This window comes from Protopterus annectens, chromosome 2.part0 (genome assembly GCF_019279795.1).
Source record: "Protopterus annectens isolate FY-2018-M chromosome 2.part0, PAN1.0, whole genome shotgun sequence".
In the NCBI taxonomy this organism is placed as follows: Eukaryota; Metazoa; Chordata; order Ceratodontiformes; family Protopteridae; genus Protopterus; species Protopterus annectens.
The window spans coordinates 443,607,348-443,631,222 of record NC_056728.1 but is presented as its reverse complement, the minus strand read 5'-3'; the positions used below and the strand labels follow the sequence as shown (position 1 = coordinate 443,631,222).

General features: G+C 41.5%; 1 protein-coding gene across 3 annotated transcripts in view; it reads right to left on the bottom strand.

The window, feature by feature from the left end:
• Positions 1-23,875, bottom strand: part of CEP78 (centrosomal protein 78) — a 1,514,071-nt gene that overhangs the window by 378,078 nt on the left and 1,112,118 nt on the right. For all 3 annotated transcript variants that reach the window (XM_044060872.1, XM_044060873.1, XM_044060875.1), the window contains one exon: positions 10,600-10,677. In XM_044060872.1, the coding sequence (XP_043916807.1) occupies positions 10,600-10,677 (78 nt within the window). The remainder of the gene's footprint in view (positions 1-10,599; positions 10,678-23,875) is intronic.

Here is a 23,875-nt window from a genome sequence, read left to right as displayed (position 1 = left end):
TTTACAAGGAAACATATTTTAGTCGGGATTTCCTATTGAGAAAATCCTTTTAGAACATAACATTTTGTGAGAAAAGTTTTCACTCCTTTGTAACCAAAAAAAATGTAAAGTTTATAGATAAGGGCTAGTACATGACGTTTTGAGGGTTTGCATTAAAAAGTTTAGCTCAAAACTTAAAATTTCCAGTCAGGATCTTCACAGACTCCTTCATGGCTCCACTAGCCACTTGTGAGCTACTTTTTTTGGTTGACCATGGACCAGGCTTTGGAATCTTTGGTTCTTCCTAACCCCTACTGTAAGAAAAATAAAGTTATATGGGAGTCTTCAGTCTTCAAAGTCAGTTTCCTCTTCACCTCAGCTGCCGATGAGCGAGACTGCTGTTGTCATTTCAAGCACCACAGACAGCTCACGGATTTTCCTCGATCTCTCTGGTATTCATCCTCAAGAAGCTGCTAAGGGTGACAGGTACATCCTTTGTGATGGTTTGTCTGTCCTCTTTGCTCGGGGGGAAAGAAAAGTTGTGTAAAATCTTACCATAACCATAGATGTCCTTGTCTTGCATGTTGCAGTATTCAACGTATGGGTTTATTCCTCTTGCTTCGCGAATGTCCGGCCAGTATATGAAAGTTTTTAGTCACTGTATGGTGCATGAGAAGTCTAACATGGCTCAAGGAACGTGGGCCATAAAAGTGACGTCTGCACGCACCAGCCCTCAGAACTGTAAGCCCCAGTCAGAACCAGTCCTAATAAGGGCAATACCAGTCCTGTGCCACCCAGAAAGGGAAATGCAGCCTAACAGGAAGGGAAGGAGGATGGGAAGGAATACTGCAACATGGAAGAGAAGGACATCTATGGTTATGGTAAGATTTTACACAACTTTTCTATGTCCTTTATTCCCATGCTGCAGTATTCAACATATGGGTGAGTGCCAAAGCTCAGTGTGAAGGAGAGGGTGGTTATCTAAAGGCGGTTTCCAGGAATCCGTGAAGGACAGCCCTGGCAATACCCGCCCTGGACCTGAAAATGTGGTCTAGCTTGTAAGGTTTGGTGAAGGTGTGCACTGATGACCAAGTGGCTGCTTCAAGAATGGTAGAGGTATCCAGACCCTTGAAGAAGGCTTCTGAGGAAGCCATAGCCCTGGTGGAGTGTGCTTTAACAGTGCCTTGCAGGGATTTCCCATGGTATTTGTAGCAGAAGGTGATGGCTTTGGAAATCCAGGTAGAGATAGTTTGTTTGGTTACTGCCTTCCCTAGGGCTCTTGGGTGGAAGGAGACAAAGAGTTAACCAGTCTGTCTGATGGGCTTGGTTTTATGCAGATAAAACCTGAGTTGTCTCTGAACATGCAGGGAGTGAAGTACTTTCTCACTGGCCCCTGTGGGTTAGGGAAGAATGTAGGTAGGTGGATGGCTTGATTCAGGGACAGGTCATTCACCACCTTGAGCATGAATGAAGGGTTAGTTCTAAGAGTAACCCCGTCATTGTGAAAAACTAGGAAAGGTGGAATAGCCATGAGGGCTTGCAGCCCTGATACTCTTCTGGCTTAGGTCAAGGCCACGAGTAATACAGTTTTCCATGTACAGTACTTTAGGGAAGCGTTGTCTGCTGGCTCAATTGTAGGAAGTGTGAGCTTTTCCAAAACACAGGTAAGGTCCCATGGGGGTGGAGATGGTTTCCTGGGGGGCCTCAGGTGAAGAACTCCTTTAAGAAAAAGCTTAGCTCGTAGTCTGGATGCTAGAAGGGGGTCCAGAGAAAGTCATGCTGAAATAGACAAGTGGGCTTTAATAGAGGAATACGCCAATCTTGTCTGCAGTAGCTCACACATGTAAGACAGAACTAGAGGGGTCTCGCTTCCAAGCAGGTCCAACTATCTTTGTGACACCATATAGAAAATCTCCTCCATTTTGAAAGGTAAGATTTTCTTGTATTTGGTTTCTTGGCCTCCTGCACGACAGTGAGCATGTCCTAACTGTAAAGGTGTCTGAAGGGAATCAGAATCCTGTCAGCCACAGCTGAGGTGCAGTAACTACCACTGTGGGTGTATTTGGGATCCCTTGTGCTGTGTGAGAAGGTACACTCTGAGGGGTAACTTGTGGTGCTTGCCCTTGGATAGTTGTAAACTTAGGGGGAACCAATGCTGTCTTGGCCAGCAGGAAGTCACCAATAAGATTTTTGGTCTGTCTTGCTGGATTTTCAGCAGGACCTTCTGGACAAGTGGGAAGGGGGGAATGCATAGAGAAACTTCCCCTTCCAAGAGATTTAGAAGACATCTGTTGCCAATGCCTGAGGATGTGGTATCCTGGTGCAGAATCCAGAAGTTGCCTGTTGATGGAGGAGGCAAACAGGTCTATTTGAGGTGCACCCCATCGGTGGACCAGATCCAGGAAGACATCCTTGTGAAGCATCCACTCGTGCTTGTTTGTGATGGTTCTGCTGAGATAGTCTGCCTGGGAGTTCTGTGGAGAGGGAATGTAGATTGTCTGCAGGGTCACTCCCTGTGAGGTGGCCAATTCCCATACTAGGAGGCTAGTCTGCAAAGTAAGACAGACTTGGTCTCTATCTGTTTGTTGAGATACCACACAACTGTGGTATTGTCTGTGAAAATCTTTAGTGGACCTTGATGAAGATATTGTTGGAAGACTTGAAGGGCCAGGAGAATTGCTCTCATCTCTCAAACATTAATTTGTTCTTGTTTGTGTGGCTCTGGCCACAGACCCTGCACTATTTGATGGCCCAGAGTTGCTCCCCAGCCCAAGTCTGAGGCATCTGTGTACATGCTCTGTGTGGGTAGGGGTGGTTGGAGGGGAAGACCTGGATTGAGGGTCACTTGTGTCAGCCGCCACTGGATTTCTAGTTCAAGGCATAGTAGGAGGGGAACCCTGTACTCCAAGGGGTGGGAGTGATTGCTTCAGTCTGACCGAAGGTACCACTGCAGTTTTCTCATATGAAGTCTTGCTAATGATAACATGGGGATAGTGGCTGCCATGTAGCCCAGGAGCCTGAGGTACTGATATGCCATCAATTCTGGTGACTGAAGGACCAGAAATAGGTGTTCTGTCATGTTTTCCACCTTTTGGAGGGGAAGGCAGGCTTTCATGACATCTGATCGAATTCTGCACCCCAAGAAGACAATGTGTTGAGTAGGTTCTAGGTGGGATTTTGGGTAATTTATCTGGAATTGCTGAGAATATAGGAGGGAAACAACAAGGCGTATATGTTGCAGGAGGGTCTCCTTGTTGCCTGCCTGTATCAGCAGGTCATTCAGATAAGGGACTATCTGGATTTCCTTTGTCCTGAAGAAGGCAATCACTGGAGTCAAACATTTGGTGAAAACGCTGGGTGCAGTGGAAAGCCCAAAGGGCAAGGCAGAGAACTGAAAGTGAAAAGGGCCCACCAAGAACCTCAGGTATTTCCTGAAAGTGGGCTTTATGGGGATACTTTATACCTAAGGTGGCCATAAACCCCTGGGGGATAAAAAGGGTTGGCAAGGTCAACATCCTGAAAGTTGGAACCTTTAGGAATAGGTTGAGATATGAGAGATGTAGAATTGGTCGCCAAGGACCGTCTTTTCTTGGAACCAGGAAAATCCTAGAGTACAAACCTCTTCCTTTTGCTGCGAGGAGCACTGGTTCAATGGTGCTTTGAGCCAGCAGTGTTTGTAGCACTGGCTGCAGGAGATGTAGTTATTGTTTTGGAGGTTGTGGGATGCCTTTTCATTTTGGGGGCATAAGCCAGGTCATGAAATACCCATTTTGAAGGACTGAAGGACCCATTTGTCTGAGGTGATGGATGTCCAGACAGGAAGGCAGTGAGAGAGAGGTGAGAAAGGGAGGATGTGGAGGTTGTAAGGTTGGCAGGTAGTCAGATGTTACCTATCCTGTCTTGAAAGTGTGGCCTTTGGCTAGAGGATGGTGTAGCTCTAGCTGAAGGAGGTTGCTTTCTGGTAGGTTTTCTAGACCTAGAGGGAGCAGCAGGGTGAGAATGTTTTCTAATGAACTGTGTTTTAGCTGGGTAGTTTCTTTGACATTTAGGAATAGGGGAGACTAGCAGGTGTTCCAAATCTTGCATTTCTTTCCCCTTTTTCTGAAGTGACAAACAAATCAGTCACTTTTGTACCAAAGCTGTGCTGTCTATGGGGGCATCAATCAGCTTTGCCCTGAAATCATCTGGAAGGGGGTGGAGGCGTAGCCAGGAGTACCTTCTTAAGGCAGCTGCTGATGCTGCTGACCTTGCTGAGGATTCAGCAGCATCATAACTGCACTTTATTGAGTGCCTGGTAACCTGGGAGGTGAGAGCCAGAAGGGAAGACAGTGAAGCTTTGGCAGCACAATCTGGTGTATCAGTCAATTCCTTGGAGGCTTTCTCCAGAAGAGATGAGGCATATTTAGCCATGTGTGTCTAGTAGTTAGTAGCCCTGAAGGACAGAGTAACAGAGGTGTAGATTTTCTTACCCAGATGCTCTATGGTTTTGCTGTCTTTGTCATCAGGCAGGATAGTGGTGGGTAAAAGTTTAGATGCCTTATCTGTAGAAATGGAGATGGTGGCAGAGTCTACTGGTGGACACTTGAGGAGATACTTTGCAGTCTCAGGGATTTTATAAAGTTTATCAGGTCTGCATGGAGCAGGTGGTTGTGAGTCAGGATTTAAGGATGATGAGGAGAAGGCATCCAGGAAGGCAGGCAGAATTGGGGGAAACAGCAGATGGGCTTGGGGAATCCATCTGAATGAGGTCATAATACCTTTTTTGGACCTCAGTCATTTCCGAGGATTCTCACTTAAAATGCATTTTCACCTTGGAGATTGTTTCCCCAAAAGTCAAATCCTCAGCTGGGGAGTCAGGGTCAACAGATTCTTCCTCTGGGGAACCATACCCCAAGGGAGAAGAAATTTGGGAAGTGTAAGAAAGTGATTCTTCAGATGAACAACCAGAGAGATCTTCCTCTTCCCTCATGGTTTGGTCTGTGGTTTGAGGCCTTGCACTCAGAATGGGAGGTGGGATGTTAGCAATCCCTGCAGAGGTAGGACGTAAGGCCATGAAGGCATTAAACAGACTTTGGTTGAAAGCCTGCCAGTCAAGCATGCTTTCAGTAGGAGTAGAGATATACTTCCTTTTCTCCTTCTTTTTTAGAGGCCTGGTGGGCATCTGAAGGGAGGAAGGCCTGGATTCTGGAGACTGTAATGAACTGGAGGCACTGGTTCTCCCCTGGCATCTGAAACCGATGTTGGTAAAGCCTCTATGGACGTGCCCTCCACACAAGATTGAGCGGCTTCCGTGGAAGTACCTGCTATATCTGAGGTGGCGGAGCCTGATTCCTCTACCAGGCTGACATTGGCCACAGGCTGAGGGTCAGACACAAGGGGCACAGCTGAAGTGGTAGGCCGTATAGTCTTGGTTTTCTTTTTTGGCGGTTCAGTAGGTACGTCGGAGGAACTCTCCATCCCTAAAGCTATTTGTTTTAATCTTTGATTCTCTAAATACAAGTAAAACGCGTGCAGATGACTGTGTACCCGTCCCAAACAAAAGAGGCCATGATCGTGGGCATCCTTCTGAGGTATCTGACAGCCACAGTTACACTTGCCCTTTCTAGATGACATGAAAGAAAAGGACTGAAAGATTCCCCAATGGGGCACTTATCTGATTTCTCAAATCTGACAGCCGTGAAGACAGGAACACCTACCATTTGATTGGCGGCTGAGAAGTTCTGAGGTCTGGTGCATGCAGACGTCACTTTTATGACCCACGTTCCTTGAGCCATGTCAGACATCCCACGCACTATACAGTGACTGAAAGCTTCTGCACTGGCAACGTTTGCGAAGCAAGAGGAGTAAACCCATATGGTGAATACTGCAACATGGGAATAGACGGACATCTGCACTTGTGAGTGTCAGAGTAGGGAGCAGATTATTCTCTACTAGAAAGCCACCTTAAAGAGCTTTATTCCTAGGGAAGGGACACATCCTCAATATGGTCTTTTTCTGGGGGAGCTCCCAGAAAAAGAAAACAGATGAGCATTTTTCTTTTCTTGTTCAACACAGGATGGACAGGTAAGATCGGCTGGGTTTTGCTAAGGGCTTATTTCAAGCATTTCAATCTTTAAATGTTGACTCTCTACATAATTTTAAAGAAAAAGATTTTCCTCTGTCTCAGATTCTGATTCTCAGTCTGAGAGATGGAAATTAGATTTGAATTGTGATTCTGAAGTACCAATGCCACATGAAGTGGAATCAGATTCTGAAGAAAATGTTTCCTCACATTTTCCTCATGATTGTTATCTTTTTCTGATACTACAGTCAGAATATTTATTTATTTATTTATTGACATTTGTTAACTGGGTTGGTCCAGCTGGGCTTGTGGCCCATTTTCAGTGGAGACCTGAGGAGAAAAGCTCCATACGTAAACAAATTACAGAAGTTCAAACTTTAGAATCACAAAGTGAAACAGAAATTTGTTATACAATAAAGTTAAAAAAATAGAATAGAAATGCATGCACGTTATAGAAAAATAACATATTTACATATATACAAGAAGAGTTGTGTCCAACAGTATTGATTTAGTAACTTTAGTACAAATCCAAGATAATGGAGTACTTACAAGAAAGGGGAGGGAGTAAGTGAGGTATAATGGAGGGGAGCTTAAGTTGGGGCTTGACAAAGGCAAATTTTAAAGTTAAGTAAATGAAGTTTTATTTTTTCTTTAAAGTGTGATGGGTGGATGGTAGAACATATATCTATTGGAAGTTTGTTCCAAGCTTGGGTAATTGAGTGTTTATATAAGAGTTTGCCTGCAGTTTTTTTTTGGGTTGGTAGATGTGCAGTAGTTGTTGAGTAGAGGTACGGAGAGTCCGAGGTGGGGTATAGATAGAGACGAAGGAAGAGAGAGCAGGACAGGATGAAGGCTTATAAAGAATAAAGTGTAACATCTGAAGTTGAGATAGTAGAAGTAGTTGGGGGAATTCAAGCCACTGGAGTGAGTTTAGAGCAAGACAGTGATGTGAATTGTATGGATAGTTAGTGATAAACCTAGCTATCTTATGGTAGGTTTGTTAAAGGTTGTGGTTTGAATGTTAGTGAGCACTGGGGCAGCATACAGTAGGGAGGGGAGGAGTAGGGCTTGTGCAAGGGAGAGTCTGGCATTTGTGGTAAGAAATCTTTTATTGCGATACAGTACATCAAGTTTCTGGTGTCTTTTTTATGCATTGGAGCATGTGAAGACTGAATTTGAGTTCATCATCAATGATGACTCCAAGGAGTTTTGTGTGAGCTTCAGGTTGGATTACAGTCTTGTTACAGGATGTGATAGCAAAGGTGGATTTGTGGTAAGTGAGAAATCGGGGAAGAAAGAGTAAGAGTTTGGTCTTTTTGGGGTTGAGGATAACTAGATTATTGGACAGTCACTGTTCTGTGGATAGAAATGCAAGTTGAGTTAGAGTGTGGAGTTCAGAGATATTGTCAGAGGTGGAGATGAGGGTTGAATTATCAGCATATAGGATGAGGGAGGATTTTTTTTACAAGATGTATAGAGATCATTGGTAGACATTGAACTGGAGGGGACCTAGTATGGAACCTTGTGGTACTCCAGTAGGGAAGGGTATAAATGGAGAAATGGAAGAAAGTCATTTGACAGATTGCTGCCTGCAGGATAAGTAATTGGCAAACCAGGCAAGGGAGGAAGAAGACAGATTTAGATTTGCAAGTTTAGATAGCAGAAGGGGATGGGAGATTGTGTCAAAGGCCTTGGAAAGGTCAAGAAAGAGACAATATATGAGTTTGCTGTTAACTAGGGCCTTAGCAATGATATGTGTGAAGGATAAGAGGACAGTGGTTGTGCTATGGTTAGGACAAAAACCATGCTGAGTGGGAGTGAGGAGGTTGTGCTGGAGGAGGTAGCTGAGAAGCTGTGAGTGCATGCATTTTTCAAGAATCTTAGAGAATAAAAGAGATGTTTAAGTGGGAGCAAAAAGAAAACCTCAGAATCACAGCAAAGATATTATGACTTACTACAGGTGTATTTTCCTCAATCTGCAGATATTCCTCCTGTCTTGTCAGCTTTACAGGATGCTTTCTTAGCAGTCAGCAATTTGTCTGACAGTCAACCTCGTCTCTCTAAAATGTCTGATAAATTACATAAGGCTCCTCAGTCCCACAAATTTCTCTTTTCATACCCAGAATCAGAACCTACAGTGACTTTTTTTTGTCAAAACCATATTCTGCCACACATCTTTTTGGCAGCTAAGCATATTCTTTCTGTTAAAGACTAGAAAATATGCACATGAGAAAATCATGTCCTTGACCAGGACAAGACTGTTTCACTTGTAGGCAATTTTTATTCCAGCTACCTTATAAATTACCTGTGTCTCTGCACACCCTCCATGTTACTGCAGTCTGCACTTGACATAGGCTTGTGCTTTTCAGGTTCTTTATTTAGATTTGTTTACCAGTGCAGGCCATTGATTGTAATTAGCCATTTTCAGACCCACCCCCCAAGAGTATACACTCACATGAAAAACAATAATATTAGACTATTATATAGTAAGATGACAGGAATATCACCATATCCTGTGTCTGTCCTTGGTCATTTCCATTAATCTTTCAAAATCTCAGCTGGAGCCCTCTCAAACTCTCTCAAGTTGATAGGATGCCATCTGAACACAAGACTGAGAATTGCAAAATGTTCAAATGACTGACTCACATCACTAAGGTCCACTATCTCAATGCTCAAGCAAATGTTTTCCCCTCCTGCATCACTGATTTTTCAAGTCCAGGGTCCAATGACTGCCACAATCACTCTGGTTCCCAATACCTAGTTTTCATGAGGGTGCAATGTTCACAGTCTCTACATCCTATCAAGAAATGTGTGCGTCTCTCACTGGTTTGCAGACACCATCTAGACTTTTACATGTATTTGCTCTTGATTACAGTCAGAAGACCTTCCATTCTACCCCTTCTGATGACCATGGTCAACACTGATGCCTCCTTTTTAGGGAGTGTGTGTATGGGGGCATTTCAAGGGAAAAACAATCCAAGGAACCTTGTCTCAACTACAGGCCCATCTCCATGTCAATGTCCTGAAGATGAAGTCAGTACTCCTAGTGTTGCAGGCTCTTCAGGACTTCTGTCTGCAGAATGTGATTTCTATCCATACAGACATTTCTGTGGTACTGCACATCATCAACCAAGAGGAAACCTAGTCCTAGCTCCTCTGCCAATAGGCCAAGACAGTGTGACAACAGACAATGTCTACACAGTGTTTTCTGACAGTAATGTAATTCTAGGGCAGACCGGTCTTTAAGTAGACAGTCTTAGCTGATGTGTCGTAATGTCTCACACGTGGTCTCATAACTCATCAGTAGTGCACATGATTTATTTTGTTGCAGAGGCAAATCTTGATGTGATCTCTTTGCATCCCTAACCAACACCAAGTACAATAGCTACTTTGCCCTAATCCCTCAGAATGGATAGACACACAGGGATGCTGTGGTCCATCAGTGGCCTCCTAGATTCCTTTATGTCTTCCCTTCACTACCTCCCATAACAAAATTCTTGCAGAAAATTTCCTGTGCAAGGCCTCAGGTATTCTAGTCTGGAAATCATTCAGAATTAGGAAGTTACTCTTGAAATTTTCAGAAGTACCTAGGTCCACATATGGCTCTGCCTTTATCTTTGATTTGAGGGAGACAGCTTTATGGTCAGATCTGATGAGTGAGGATGCTACTCTAGAGATGGAGCATGAGTCACACATATTAGTGAGGACAAGGTCTATGATGTTATTTCCCACGGTGGGTACTCTGACTAGTTGTTCCATGACATTTGTATTGACAAAGTCCAGGAATCTCTAGGTTTACACAATAGTGGTGGTATATGTTTCACAGTCTATGGCTGGAAAGTTCAAGTCTCCCAAGAATATATCATCTGGATTTCTGCTAAGTGACTAGTTCATTTAGGTAAGTGGTATAACATTCCTGGGCTGTAGGGTGCATTCTGTAGCTTGTCAGAATAGAATAAGGGTTGATTTAAGGTGGACATGAAAGATCTTAAGGGCAGCATGCTGCTTTACCATCCTTGAAATGGTAGTGAAGTTTTTCTTTTCTTTCTGAATTGTTAAGATCCTTAGAAAATTCAAAGCATTCTGGGGAAATGGCTTGTGTCAGTAGGAGGAGACTAAGCATTTTGGGTTCTGGCTAGGGAGGGAAGTATACTTTAGGCAATACCCAACTGTTATGACTACACAGTCCAAGAGAAGCCATCTGTTCTTATCAGGACCTGTTATATGTAGGGCAATGGCAAGGAAGAAGTGATCTGTGTATGACAAACCAGTGTACCCTAGTTTCTCAGCCGAAGTCATGACACAGTTCATGGCTATCAACCAAAGTACTCTATCATTCAGTCCCAAAATGAAGGCCAGAAGTAAGCCATGAATGCTTAGTTTCTAAAAACTGAGTCTTACTGATGCTACCAACTGAAAACACCCTTCAAAGCAAAAAATAAATAAATAAAATTTCAAACAGAATCCTGAATGGCAGGGTGGCAATAAACATACCGTGGAAAGAATTAATTAGTAAATTATTACATATTATTAGTCTTATAAGCATTAAGCTACTATACCTCCATTATCCGTTCATCTGCCTTTGCTCTTGCTCTCTGTTCCTCTTTTAGTCTTAGTCGACATTCTTCCAATTCTACCTGTATAAACATACATTAAAATGAGAACAGTGAATATTTACTCTGCATACAGAAACTATTTGTTTCTGTTTAACAAATATTTTATTGATAAGCTTCAACCACTAAAAATGATACAGTTTCATTGGTAGTTGGTAGATATGTAGTCTAGGAGGCCATTGAGGAGCCTAGCCCAATTTCCAAATTGTTCTAGATCACTGTCTTATTTAAGTGACTTGCACAGTGTTACACAATAGGCAAACAGAGGCTGAGGGAATCAAACTTGGACGACAGCAAGCAGTACATTAATAGCTCATAGTCTCAATGCTCTGCACTAATTGCCAGACAAAGACAGAGATATCTTGTATGAATGCCAATCCAATGCCACAGCACCTTATAAGCTACTGAAATAATAAAAGTATTATTTAATTTCATGCCCGTTTGCACATACTGTAAATATTTTTATCAGGTTTCTCTTATTTTAATTTCACTTCACTCTTTTCATTTAACATCACTTCTAATCTCCTCTTCATAAAGCACAGTAAAACCTAAGCTAGCCCAAACACTCACACATCAGCAGACTTACATGAGATATCAGAAATGTGGACAACACAGGTATGTGCTGTAACAGCAAATCTTAGAACAGTTCTTGTTCAGCAGGCAGACCTTCTAGCAAACATACATTGGCTGCTGGTGAAGCTTTCAAGGCAGCCTTCCCTGTCGGACTGTCCCCTTCTTCTGCTATTCTACCAATACAGATTTCAAGGAAGGAATGCCCATATGTCCATAAAAGGAGATATGACACACTTATCTCCAGGTCTTGACCATTAAAATTAATAACTAACAATAAATAACCAAGAAGACAAGACTGTATCCATATGTTGACTGTAAAACAAAGGCCAGCATGCCTTTGAGGGAAGCCACTGACCAAGAAGCTGTCACATATCTAATGATATACGTATGTTTACAACTCACCTACATTGTTTGAGCAATTCTCAGTGAACAGGTTAATTATGTATGAATGAGCAATGAACAGTACATAAACCCAGGGGAGAATAACAGGGACAACCTCTCACTTTAGTAGTATAGAAAAATTAGTTGCATCAGGCTCTAGCCCTTCAAATTCTAATGTTTGAAAGTTGCACTTCATTCATTCATTTCCTGGAGTACATTTGTTCCCCTACATCATCCTACAAGCCTTTCTATCCACTGCTTCACATTCATCACCAGGTTTACCAGCATCTCTTGTTCCCTCAGACTTGCTCAGATACAACTGAGGTCTGCACAGAATTTTAAGGGTGTCCTGGGGTGTAGCTATCACCATTCAGCTGGGGGGGTAATTTTACATTTAATGGTCTATGTCATTACTCTCCCATCCCAACATGGCATATATGGTTGTGTCCGTGGGGTGGGCAGGCAATGGGGATGTGTGGTTTATCTCCCCACCACAGCCGCAGCTCAGCCATGCCCACTACACTTTCTCCTCTTCGGATCACTCGCCCTAATTGTGACAGTCCTAGCCTCCACCAGGGATCATCACATGGAATGCCCACAGAACTGCCCATCACTTCCTGCTGCTTCATCAGTCACCAGAGCCGCTAATGAAGCCTGGGTTGGCTTGGCTGTAATCAGGGCTTTATCCTTCTATGCTGCTGGAATGGCATACATTTCATGTATTCATTTTTGCTTCTAAAAGGGAATTACAGTAACAGTTACACTATTCATTCATTTATTTATTTGCATTTGTTTACCGGGAAAGTCCACTGGGCCAAAATAACCCATTTTCAGTGGATACTCAGGGAGAAAAGCCCACAATACAACAGGACATAAAATATAAAACAGTACATAAAGTATAAAACAATTAGGAGATGCAAGCAATATTCACAAAACAGACAATATACAATATTTGAAAGTGTCCAAAAAACAAAAAACTGGCAAACTGAGACAAGAGCAGGCCTTCAAGGACACTAAATAACTTACAAGTATTTGCAATAAACAGTGTTATTTAGTGTCCTTGAAGCCTGCTCTTGTGCCAATTTGCCAATATTTGAAAGTGTGCACACGATATGTACAGATTTATGAAGGTAAAAGTTACAAACTAGTCAAGTGATTAAAATTATTATCCAGTAAAGGTAATATACTAAAGAAAACAATATCTTAGCAGTATTCTCACGGTGTTTATAGGCAGCAGAGAGGAGAGAAGGTGTAGACAGACAGAAGGACAAATGTGAATAGTAGACCAAAAGTCAAATTATTTGTTTTGAGTAGTGAAAAACAAAGTTTTAAGAGGTAAGGATGTAAATTAAGGTGTGAACAAAGTATAGGCGGTCAGGTTATGGATGAATGAGAAATGAGACATGTGCATTGCCACAGGGTGGAGAGTTGTTGCTGCAATGATTTTCTGAAGGAAGAGATATTACTGGAGGTTGTGATAGCTAATGGGAGAGAGTCCTAAAGATTGCCATAGAGAACAAATAAAGCATGTTGCTGGCAGGGAGTTTAGGTTTGTCTACTTGGAGAAGAAGTTGATTTTCAGATCCAAGTGCCCTATTTGGGTGGTAGTGGGTTAAGACAGAAAAAATGGCTGGGCAGTCTGAGGGCTTTTAAATACTTTTGTGACCTGTGATTAGCTGTAGGTAGGTTAGATGAAGTGGAAGTTCGATCTAGTTAAGTGATTTTACGGCAATGCAATGATGGGAAGAGTATATTGTGTTGGTTGCAAATTTAGCTACCTTGTTGTATAACATTACTCGAGTTTGGTTTTTAGGGTGGAGTGGATATTGGTGAGGAGAGGAGCACCACAGAGGAGTAAAGGTAAGAGAAAGGTTAAGGTGAGAGTATGCTTAGTAGTGCAGTTAAGAGCATTTTTGTCGATACAGGATGCCTAGCTTATAGTTTGTTTTTGTGATAATACTGTGGATGTCGAATGTCAGGTTTTCGTTGAGGATGATGCCTAGCAATTTAGTGTGGGAGACAACCTCTATAGTAGTGTTGGTTTGAGAATGAATAGTGAAATCTGTCTTGTTGACAGAGAGGTTTTTTTGGGGGTAAATAATAACAATTTAGTTTTGTTTAGGTTTAGACCTAGATGATTATTAGCCATCTAGATTTCGGTAGTGGTAAAGGCATACACTACTTATAAAATTTTTAATTACAGTCAAACAAAAGAAAGCACTTTTTATTTCTGTGTGCTTTTTTCCAATTGTGTCTGCTGTCCTCAAGCCTCCCTCTATAAACCATGTCCACATCTTCTCCCATCTGAAGTGTTCCCCAGAGAGGGCAACAGCTGGTCAAGGAAATCATACAGGCACCTTCCCTAGGCAGGAGGAGGGAACAATCTGCACCACCATGGAGATCACAATGCTCTTTCCAACATGTGTGTGCATTCTTCCATTCACTCATGGTGAGGACTACCGTTAATGAGGCTTAGATGGCCCTATGCTGACCTCCCTGGACTGTCTCTTGAAGTGCTGCCCTCTTCTCCAAATGACTGTGGCTTTAGATGGGTCTAAACTGTTTTCCTCCCTTGCAGGATGGACACACACAACCTCACCTGCCAGTTCCATCAAATGCTCAATCCACTAATCGATCACTTGACATCCAGGCCATTGCCAGGGCTCTATCCCTCTAGACCACTGGAGCTGGCAAAAGAAAACACTTTTAATTATGTTTCTGAATAAATACAAATATACGTTATAGTTAAAAATATTAATAAATTCACAAGATATTTTAGCAGGCTAACACTAATACTTCGCATTTTAGTGGTCTTCTTACATCTAGGAACTTGAAATCCTAAAAAACAACTTTCTGCAGGAGATGCAACATTTAAGCGTTCACAGCTCTATGAAAAACTATATTCTCAAAACCAAAACACAGAGCTGCAAAATATCTGCATTTTGACATCTCAAAATAGAACCTAACATCCAGGGAACAAAATGGCAGAAGGATTTATTTATTTATTTACTTATTACAGCTGAGTGCGCCTCCAGGCATTTCTGCAGTTAACTCTTACTGATGATGCCTCTAGTCATCAAATACTGCTTGCTCATATTTGCAATAATAATTCTAAAACCATGCTAAATACAAAGTATCAGAAAATTTTATCTTAAAGCATACATGATGGCAAACACAATTATAGTGATATTTGCACTCTGTCAAATGCATCTAAAGAGATATTGAATATTATGTATATATTATTTATATTATAATAATTTCCCATTTCTCTAAATATCTCAACATTCAGATAAGATAAAAAGAACTGCAGAGCCTCATATGAAAGCTCACTAGATGAAGAAAATCCTTGTGGCAGTATGTGTCTTGCTTGAATAGTCACTGAGATATCATAAGCTGTTTATACATTACAAAATTAATATTCACTGCCATTTTTAGCTTATAAAATCCAGTTTAAAACATCAAACTGAATGAATGCCACGGATGCAAAGATTAACTTATACTGAAGAATTTATTTATGGTTTTCTAATTCCAGAGATATGAATATATTTGTTTCGACTTCATATTTGATAACTTCATTTTTTTCCAAAGGCTCAAGCCACACCCACTGGGAGTTAATGGTACACAGTCAAAAGAGCTGTACTGGAGGGAATGAGTTAAACAAGAAACATCCTTACTTAATTATCCCTTATGATATAAGCCATCGTACATGTATATAAATGAAAACAAACCATATTGACATTTTCATTTGCAAACATTATACATCACATATTATCTTCTATACAGCTCATTCAATTCCTGCCTTTCCTTAACCTCATTCCTCCTCCAAAACATTATTCTGCATGTATTGTTCCCACAAGTCCCATTTTTTTCTATGTAATTTGCTCCTACCCTTTTCTAAAGATCCTACTTCCAGTTGTTTTATCTCTGTGACTATATTCACTACTTCTAGTATGGTTGGTTTAGACTTTGATTTCCATTTTCTAGTAATTGTATTTTTGGCAGTCACCAGAATTAAACTCATCAAGGCCTTTCTATGTCTAGGCAATTCCAAGTCTGTGTAAGAACTCAAAAAATAATTTCTTTATTTCACTATTTACTCACCCAGTATTTATAACAGAGTATTCTGCAGGGAATTTTTAGTCTGCCAATTCATTACACTTCCAAAAATTATGTTCTCAATTACTTTTTTCTTCCTCATCACGCTTCCAACATTTGCAATCTACCTGAGGACAAAATGTTTGGAGTCTGCTTGGGGTATAAAATACCTATGCAAACACTTCCAAATATCCTAAATCTTCTAGACTGTGTTGCATACTTGGGAGCCATACATATATCATCCCATTGTTTCTTTGTGAATTGCTTATTCAAGCTCTCTTTCCCAATCCTTTCTAAGCTCCTCTGATTGATTCCTACAGTTATCATGCAGTATTTTATATGTCCCGCTAATTATCACTTTAACAGCAGCTTCTGTTCTAGATTCTACTGATTTAATAAATAAATACTATGCAGAAAAATAAGCTTTCATGACAGGACAAGCTCCACTGCTCTACAGGGATGGGAATGAATTCCTACATGACCAAAACTTAGTTATTCTCATTCCAAAGTTGTATTCCCAGGGAGTGAATATTAGGGAGGATGTGCGGCACAACTCTGTCAATTGCAGGAAGTATAAAACTGTCAGGTTATCATATAATACTAATTTTGCTGGTGACAATTTTACCCAATCACCTTAGCTGCAGGTACTTGCAAAGATGAAAAATACATATTCACAGTTACGGTATATCTGAATTAGTAGCTCCATTTTCATCACCCTCAGGATTAGGACTGGCAGGACTTACCCAGCTATGACAGCATTTGCAGGCTACTGAAGCCACTCTCTATTACCCACAATCCTGACAACTGTGTCTCCAGATCTTTTCAGTCATGCCAAGTGCTGCCTCACTTTAGAGGATAGACCCCAGACTATCATCACTGCAGTTAATACTTTACACATGTATTGCTTTGGACACAAACCATGCAGCTTAAAGGCTACTGCAGCAGTTCTCACAACTAGAATATCATCTCCCTCCAGTAGCCGTTGCATTCAGAAGACAAACCACAGCCATCCAGTCAATCTCAATAAAATCTAGTGATTTATCACCCTCTGTCCAATAAACACCACTTAAACTATGGAAAAATGCAAAATGGTTTCTAATAAAGCAAAGAGTTGACATGCTGCTTGTCTCACAACTGTTTGAGCTTCTAAATGATCAGACACTCACTCCCTTATCCTCTAAACTTACAAGATCATCTCCATCCTATAATCTCAGAAGCCTTAGCGACTTAGGTCCATTGTTGCAAATCCCCAAGTCCAAGATGAATTCAACAGATCATTTCTTCTCCATATAAGGCCCCACATATTTGAAATCTTTCCCCTCCCTTCTTAAAGATACTTCTTACTCCATATTCTGGACACAACTAAAAACTCATCCTAAACTTCAAACAAAATGGAAATTAATTCTGTCTGGACAAATAATTTAATTCACACTATCATCTCCTTTCAAACAACTGATTTTCCTCACTTTGTTTACCTAATGCTCTGTGGAATTCTTCCAATCATTTGCACCATACATGTTATTGTAAATATTGTATACTATCCTACTGTGTTTGGATGCTGAATTCTTACTTTATTTGACAAACCCTGTAGCATTACTGTTTTATACCTTCCAGGGTTGGAAAATCAAGCTGTTTAATAGCCAAGAATCTACGAAGGACATAGTTTATCTTTTTATGTGCCTTTTTCAGGCGGAGACTGAAGCTGGGCATTTGTGATCAGTTAACACATTCAAATAAATAATCAATCTGAATTTATTTCACTCACAATTCATTAAAGTAGTAAGCTGCACTGGGCCTTTATTTCTCCTCTTCTCCTAGGCTTCATGACTTTGAGCATGTATATAGAAGTTAAGGGGAGATGTGGGGGCCGGACCCCACAATGGCTATGGCAGAATTTCTTTTACAAGGAGAAAAACAAATTATTCACCTTGTTTCACTGAGTTGTGTTTATAATGACTTAGACTTGATAACTTATGAAGAAAGCAAAATAGCAAAAAATTCAATCAAGCCTCTGCAGGACTGTAGACAGACCAAATGGTGCTAGAGGTGTTTTAAGAAATTTAACTGGCGTTATAGGTTCTTTAAGTTTAGATCATGCTACATAGGTAGCTGTGCACGCAAAGGATACAAATGCTAAGATGCAAAAACTTACGTTAATATGCCAGTTTTGTCTGCATCCAAATACTCTAGTAAGAAATTAGGTAATACAGAAGAAATGTGAATATATTCATAGTTAAAACACGCATGCACACACATGCACATTTGCCATATATTGGCCAAAGTTTAATTAAATAAAAGGACTGGTGTTCTTGCTGTAACTGATGAATTTTTCAAACCATGACATTTCAAGTAATGAATTTATAATACAGTGTGTGGCATGAAATGTTTTACAATATGTGTCATTCTGGGTATATGTGAAGAATACTTTCTTTCCACTTTGTATAATGTTTAGGTTAGCTACTTTTTTATGGTGACTGCAGTAACGTAATCTAGCTTGTTGCAAAGCATGTACTTTTAAAACTTGAGTTTACATTACAGCTTCATATTCGGTTGTGTGTTTCTGCACATCTAATCTGGTAGTGATGCAGACACAGTAGTACATACAATCAAGTTGTTCAACAGCCAAGATAATACCAAGGAAAAGTGGTTGGTTTTAATTTTCAAACCAATGGCAGCCATGTTACTAAAACATACAGATATACTACTAAAACACAGGACTAACACTGCATTTCATGACAGTTCACAGCTCAAGAATTTACACAGCTGTAGGGCACATCACACATTTTCTTTCTTAGAAATACTACCCCTGGGATTCAATAAACTCCATGTAGACTTTGTGCAAATCCTACATAGAGTTTATGTGTTTACGTGGTGAGCAGCAGTGCTTAATGAATATTTATGACATGGCTAACTTTCAAATGGAAGCAAGCAGGGTTTCATGGCAATCAGGAAACCGTGCAAAGCAACATGGATAGCAAAATGAGTTACAGCATAGCAAACTGGGCTAGCAGGATTGCACAGAATGCCCCAAGGACCACTAGGATTTTCATATATTAATGCATTATGCTGTAGAGACAGGACAGTGTATTAGGACACGTCAGTGTATGTGTACATTGCAACATACTGGGTTCACAGATTAGTACTAGGCCAACTGCTCTTGTGGGCCATTTTAAGCCTAGCCAATTACCCCATGTGAGAATCAAACCCTCCACCTTGTGTTTATAAGATAAACAGCTTAACCATTATGCCAACCTCCCACCGGGCTGGTGGGATTCTGTGGAATGCCACAAGGACCACCAGTATTTTTCATATATCAATGCATTATGTTACGGGGATAGGACAGGACAGTGTATGTGTACACTGCAGCATACTGGTTTAGTGGGATTGCCCAGAATGCCACAAGGACCACCAGGGTTTTTCATATATTAATGTATTACGTTGCAGGGACAGGACAGTGTACATGTACACAGATGATGTTTAGGGATGAACACCAGGAAGGAGAACAGGCGAAACATTGTAATGTACCACACATGAGAAAATGTAAAAGGAAGACAGCTACAGTAGGAACACTAATCACATCTCCACATAGCACAGTATGGACTGCAGAGTGACAAATGTACATGATGTGAATGAGACACAAGGTGACAAAACAGTGAAGGATGTCTGTGTGATATAAGCATACATACATGAACAATGGAGAGGACATGTATCATGGATGTTAAAGACAATTACGGTTGGGTGCATATTGTGAAGCTGTGCAAACTGATTTGACTGAGTATGCCTGTACTGCCAGCAGAGGCTTCCAACAAGTAGGACACAGATACAGGCTCACGGCCAGCAGTAAAACTATCATACACAATCATGGACAATATCAGATAACACCAACAATAATACTCATGTCTCTGACACAACACATGTGTTTCTGAATGAACATATATTGTTCTGCACCATCACACTTGTACAACTATTTGGGCACATCAGCAAACTATGAGTGTAATCATGCACACTCTCCTGACACTAACATATGCAGGAGGTGTGAGGAGACACACTTGACATTATGATCACTATAGATTATTTGACTGGTATGCATGGCAGAGATGTATACGGTACAATCCACACTGTCATGAATGTAAACTATGCAACCAATGTCATTAAACAGCTATATATGTCATGAGTGCATCACCGAAACAGATATCACACTTACATGTGGTATTACACTCTGATAGGGGTTCCATGCCAGTAATGTGTAAGCAACAAACCTAATACTTAGGTATGCACAAATAAATGTGTTACAACTCACAGTGACAAAGGCGGTACATTTCAGTTACACATCACTGGAAGATGTGCATGGAGGGACATGAGGAAGGGCGCATTGTACTCAGGTATGAGTGTGGTGAAGGCTGTGAACTATGAAGGTATTATGGTCTGTCATGCTGATGACCTGTACATACTCAGTAGCTGTGTTACATCCAAGAGAGTACTCACCACCGTGGACACATGCTAGTGGACATTGCACATACCATATACCCCAGCCCACATAACAACTGGTCTGCTGATAGGGTGTGATGTCTACATGATCCTTGGTTTGTGCATTTGTTTGCATAATGAAACAAATCCCCATGTTTTTTTTCATCTCATGTGCTGTCATGGCTGTGGCAGCAATCTTTGATGTGTGTTGATACTGTCTGTATTACACCAATAGCACAGTTAGAATCAATGACTGTCAACAATCTGTAGTCCTCCAGACAGCTGCTGGGACACAGGATTTGTATGTCATTCTTGACGTCTGTGATTTCAATCATGGACAGGAAAGGGCCTAGCAGACAGCCCCGATGTACACATTTGATCACTGGACACGAGATACAAGTCACTTCACACATTTCCACATATTTAGATGCCACATATGTGATCCACTGTTCTATCCACTTGTTGATATAGGTGTTGATGGCCACATCTGTAATTGTAGAATGAATACCTCAGTGTGGACTTCTTTTGACTGCCTTGGCCTTTTCAACTTCCATAGGATGATGCTCTTTGAGGACATCTGACAAAGTTGTAGCATCAAAAACTCACATGTCTGTTGCACACAACTGAGATATTACTGGTGTCCATTTATAGAAGGTCCATGACGACATGTTAGTCTACCTCACAGATCAGAGAGTCAGGATGTGTCTATACATGCATGTGTCAAGTGCAGCCCATGTAGATGGATGTGTGTTGATGTACACCTTTCTACGGGAACATAGTCTATCTGGAGAGTGTGGTGAAGTGTGTATAACACCTTGTCAGGCAGGTGTATGTTCTGAGTTACGCTATAAGTGATCTGAGAGGTTATCACAGCCCATTGTTTCTGTGTTATAGGCCTGCATGAAGGTAACACAGTTACATACTGCCTATCTTGATCTGTCTTAGGGTTTGGACACAAACCCCCTACTCAGGTAACATTGACAAACTCTAGCAGCTGGGGGTTAACACTTGCGTCACTAGATGGGTAACCTATGTCTTCAATGACAGACCACATACTGTGAAAATTGGTGAATCAACCTCTACCATTGCAGCTGTCACCACTGGTGTACCTCAAGGACCTCTACTGGGCCCTATACTGTTTTGAATCTATTTCTCAACAGTCCAGGCTACAAAATGCTACCTGTAGCTTACCAAGTTTGCTGATTCATGCATATTTGTTGCAATCACTGAGTCCACCAATGATGTGAATATAGTACAAGAGGGATTAATACATGCGCAAATGATTGGTGCTAAAGCCACATGGTTTACTAATAAAATGTGTCAGGATTTATGCCTTATGCAAAGTGGAATTTCCTGGTAAATACACCATTGACAACACTCTCCCTATGCTAAGACTAGTGGTGCAAGATTTTGGAACGTATGTAGATACAAATATGAACTTTGACCAACTGTCCACCATGGCATGGAAAGGCTACGTTGTGCACCTCAGAAGTCTGGCCAATGTATCCAGATCTGAGGAGAATACAACAGCACTGTGCTCAAACCTGTTTTGAACACTAATACAGTATAATGGTTCCTTTTGCATTTATCTCACCAGACACCTGCAGCAGCTGGACAGACCACTAGGGTTTCACACCAAGTATATACAGGTCCTACAAACCATGCCATCATGTACGTGGATATACTGAAAGCCCTGTTCCTGAAATATGTATTGGAGAGGATGAGGTGACTTGGGCCTGGAGTACAGGATCTTTGACCCTGCCCTGATGTGTATACTGCAAATTTGCAAATCAGCAGATTGACAGGAAGATGGTAAAACAATGTCCCACATACTGTTGTAAAATGCTCTCTCTATTGTCAAGCAGATGCACGTACACGTACACACACACACACACACACACACACACACACACACACACACCTGACTGCAGTGAGAATAGAACCACCCCACCTAAGTACACAGACTACAGAACACAGTACTTTACGCCAGTTCCACAGCTCAAGTCCGACTTGGAGCATCTGAGACTACCATTTATAGCTGATGACATCAGCAGTCTGTTGAGGAGAACATAAGTGTCCCACATGCTGGTGTAAAATGCTCTCTGTAATGTCAAGCAACAGCTCTCGCATGCTCACACACACAACTGCAATGAGAATAGAACCCCTACCTATCCCAGGACACAGACTACAGAACTCAGTACTTTAAGTAAGCACCATGGCACAAGTCTGACTTTTACATGGCTGCAGGTCAACTTAATGACATCAGCAGTGCATGTTGGAGAGAAGACATTGGGAGGCCTGCATGAAATGGATGTGTAGGCAACAGCAAGCATCAAAATACTGTCAATCCATGGGACTGGAGTGGTAATTGTTTGTAACAACTCATATACTTGTCTGCCAATTGTTAATACTCTGTATAATTGAATTGTCTGAGGAGCTTTTTTCTATCCAGGTCTCTGCTTGTAAGATCCTACAGCTGATTGTCACCACTATGTTACTAAAATTTAATAAATTGTTTTCTAGTCCTGAGGAGTTTTCTCCCCGGGTCTCTGCTGAAAATGAGCCAAAAGCTCAGCCAGACTAACCCAATTAACAAATGTAAAATAAATAAATAAATACACATTCTGCCCTTCTGGCTAGACAGAGAAACACACACACACACACACACACACACACACACACACACACACACACACACACACACACACACACACACACACACACACACAGTTGACTGCATTGAAAAATGAACCCCTGCCTAAGTTCAAAGACTACAGAACACAGTACGTTATATGCAAGCACCACAGCACAAGTCTGACTTTTACAAGACTGCAGATGAACTTATAGTAGATGACATGAGCAGGGCATGTGGGAGACCCGCATAGATTAAGCTTCATATGTAAATAGGAGGCTACTAGCCAAATGGCTGTACGGTGTTTAGAAGTCTGTATCTGTAAAAGCACAAGTACTTTTATTCAGCATAGCTGGATGGTCAGTGTTAGCAGAGTGATTTCGTGAGCAGCACCAACTGGCCCTGTCCTTGAGGGACATAGGTCCCACCCCAGAAGTGACTTTACAATCACCCAACCAGTAGTCAAGGTTGTGCTTGGACAGGGTCATTGAGGAGCACTGACTCACATGCTGTGGGAGCTTCTTACAGAGGAGTGAGAGTCATTGGGGGATATTTCTTTCTCCCCAGCATGTTCTGCTTATGTCACAGGCTAGGTTGAGAACCTTGGGGCAAGTTATTCATGGCTCATTTGATCTACAGATGAGCAGCATTTCCAGTAAGGCACGGTCTGACACTGCTCTGTAGGGCAGGCATAGGTCACCTCTCAGCAGCCTGCATGACAGTGAGTACACTGACAGGTCTTTCAGTCTTTCCATGTATGTCATGATTGAAGTCCCTAGTGTCTCCCAGGCACAACCCTGTGTTTTCTCCAATTTTCACAGGTGTCTGGTGAGGTACAGACAGAAGAGAGCATTGTACTCAGCTAGTGGTCTGATAAGGGTAGAGTACTGCAGAGGTATGACCACGCTGGTCTTGGATGTGATGTCGATTCTTATGATGTGCGCAATGTACAATGTGTGTGTCACCACTATGGACACACGGTGATGAAAGTGTTGACTGCTATCAACATGTGTTCCCAAGTCTCAGAACACTGTGTTGAGCTTAGAGGTATGCTATGTATATCATAATTAGTAG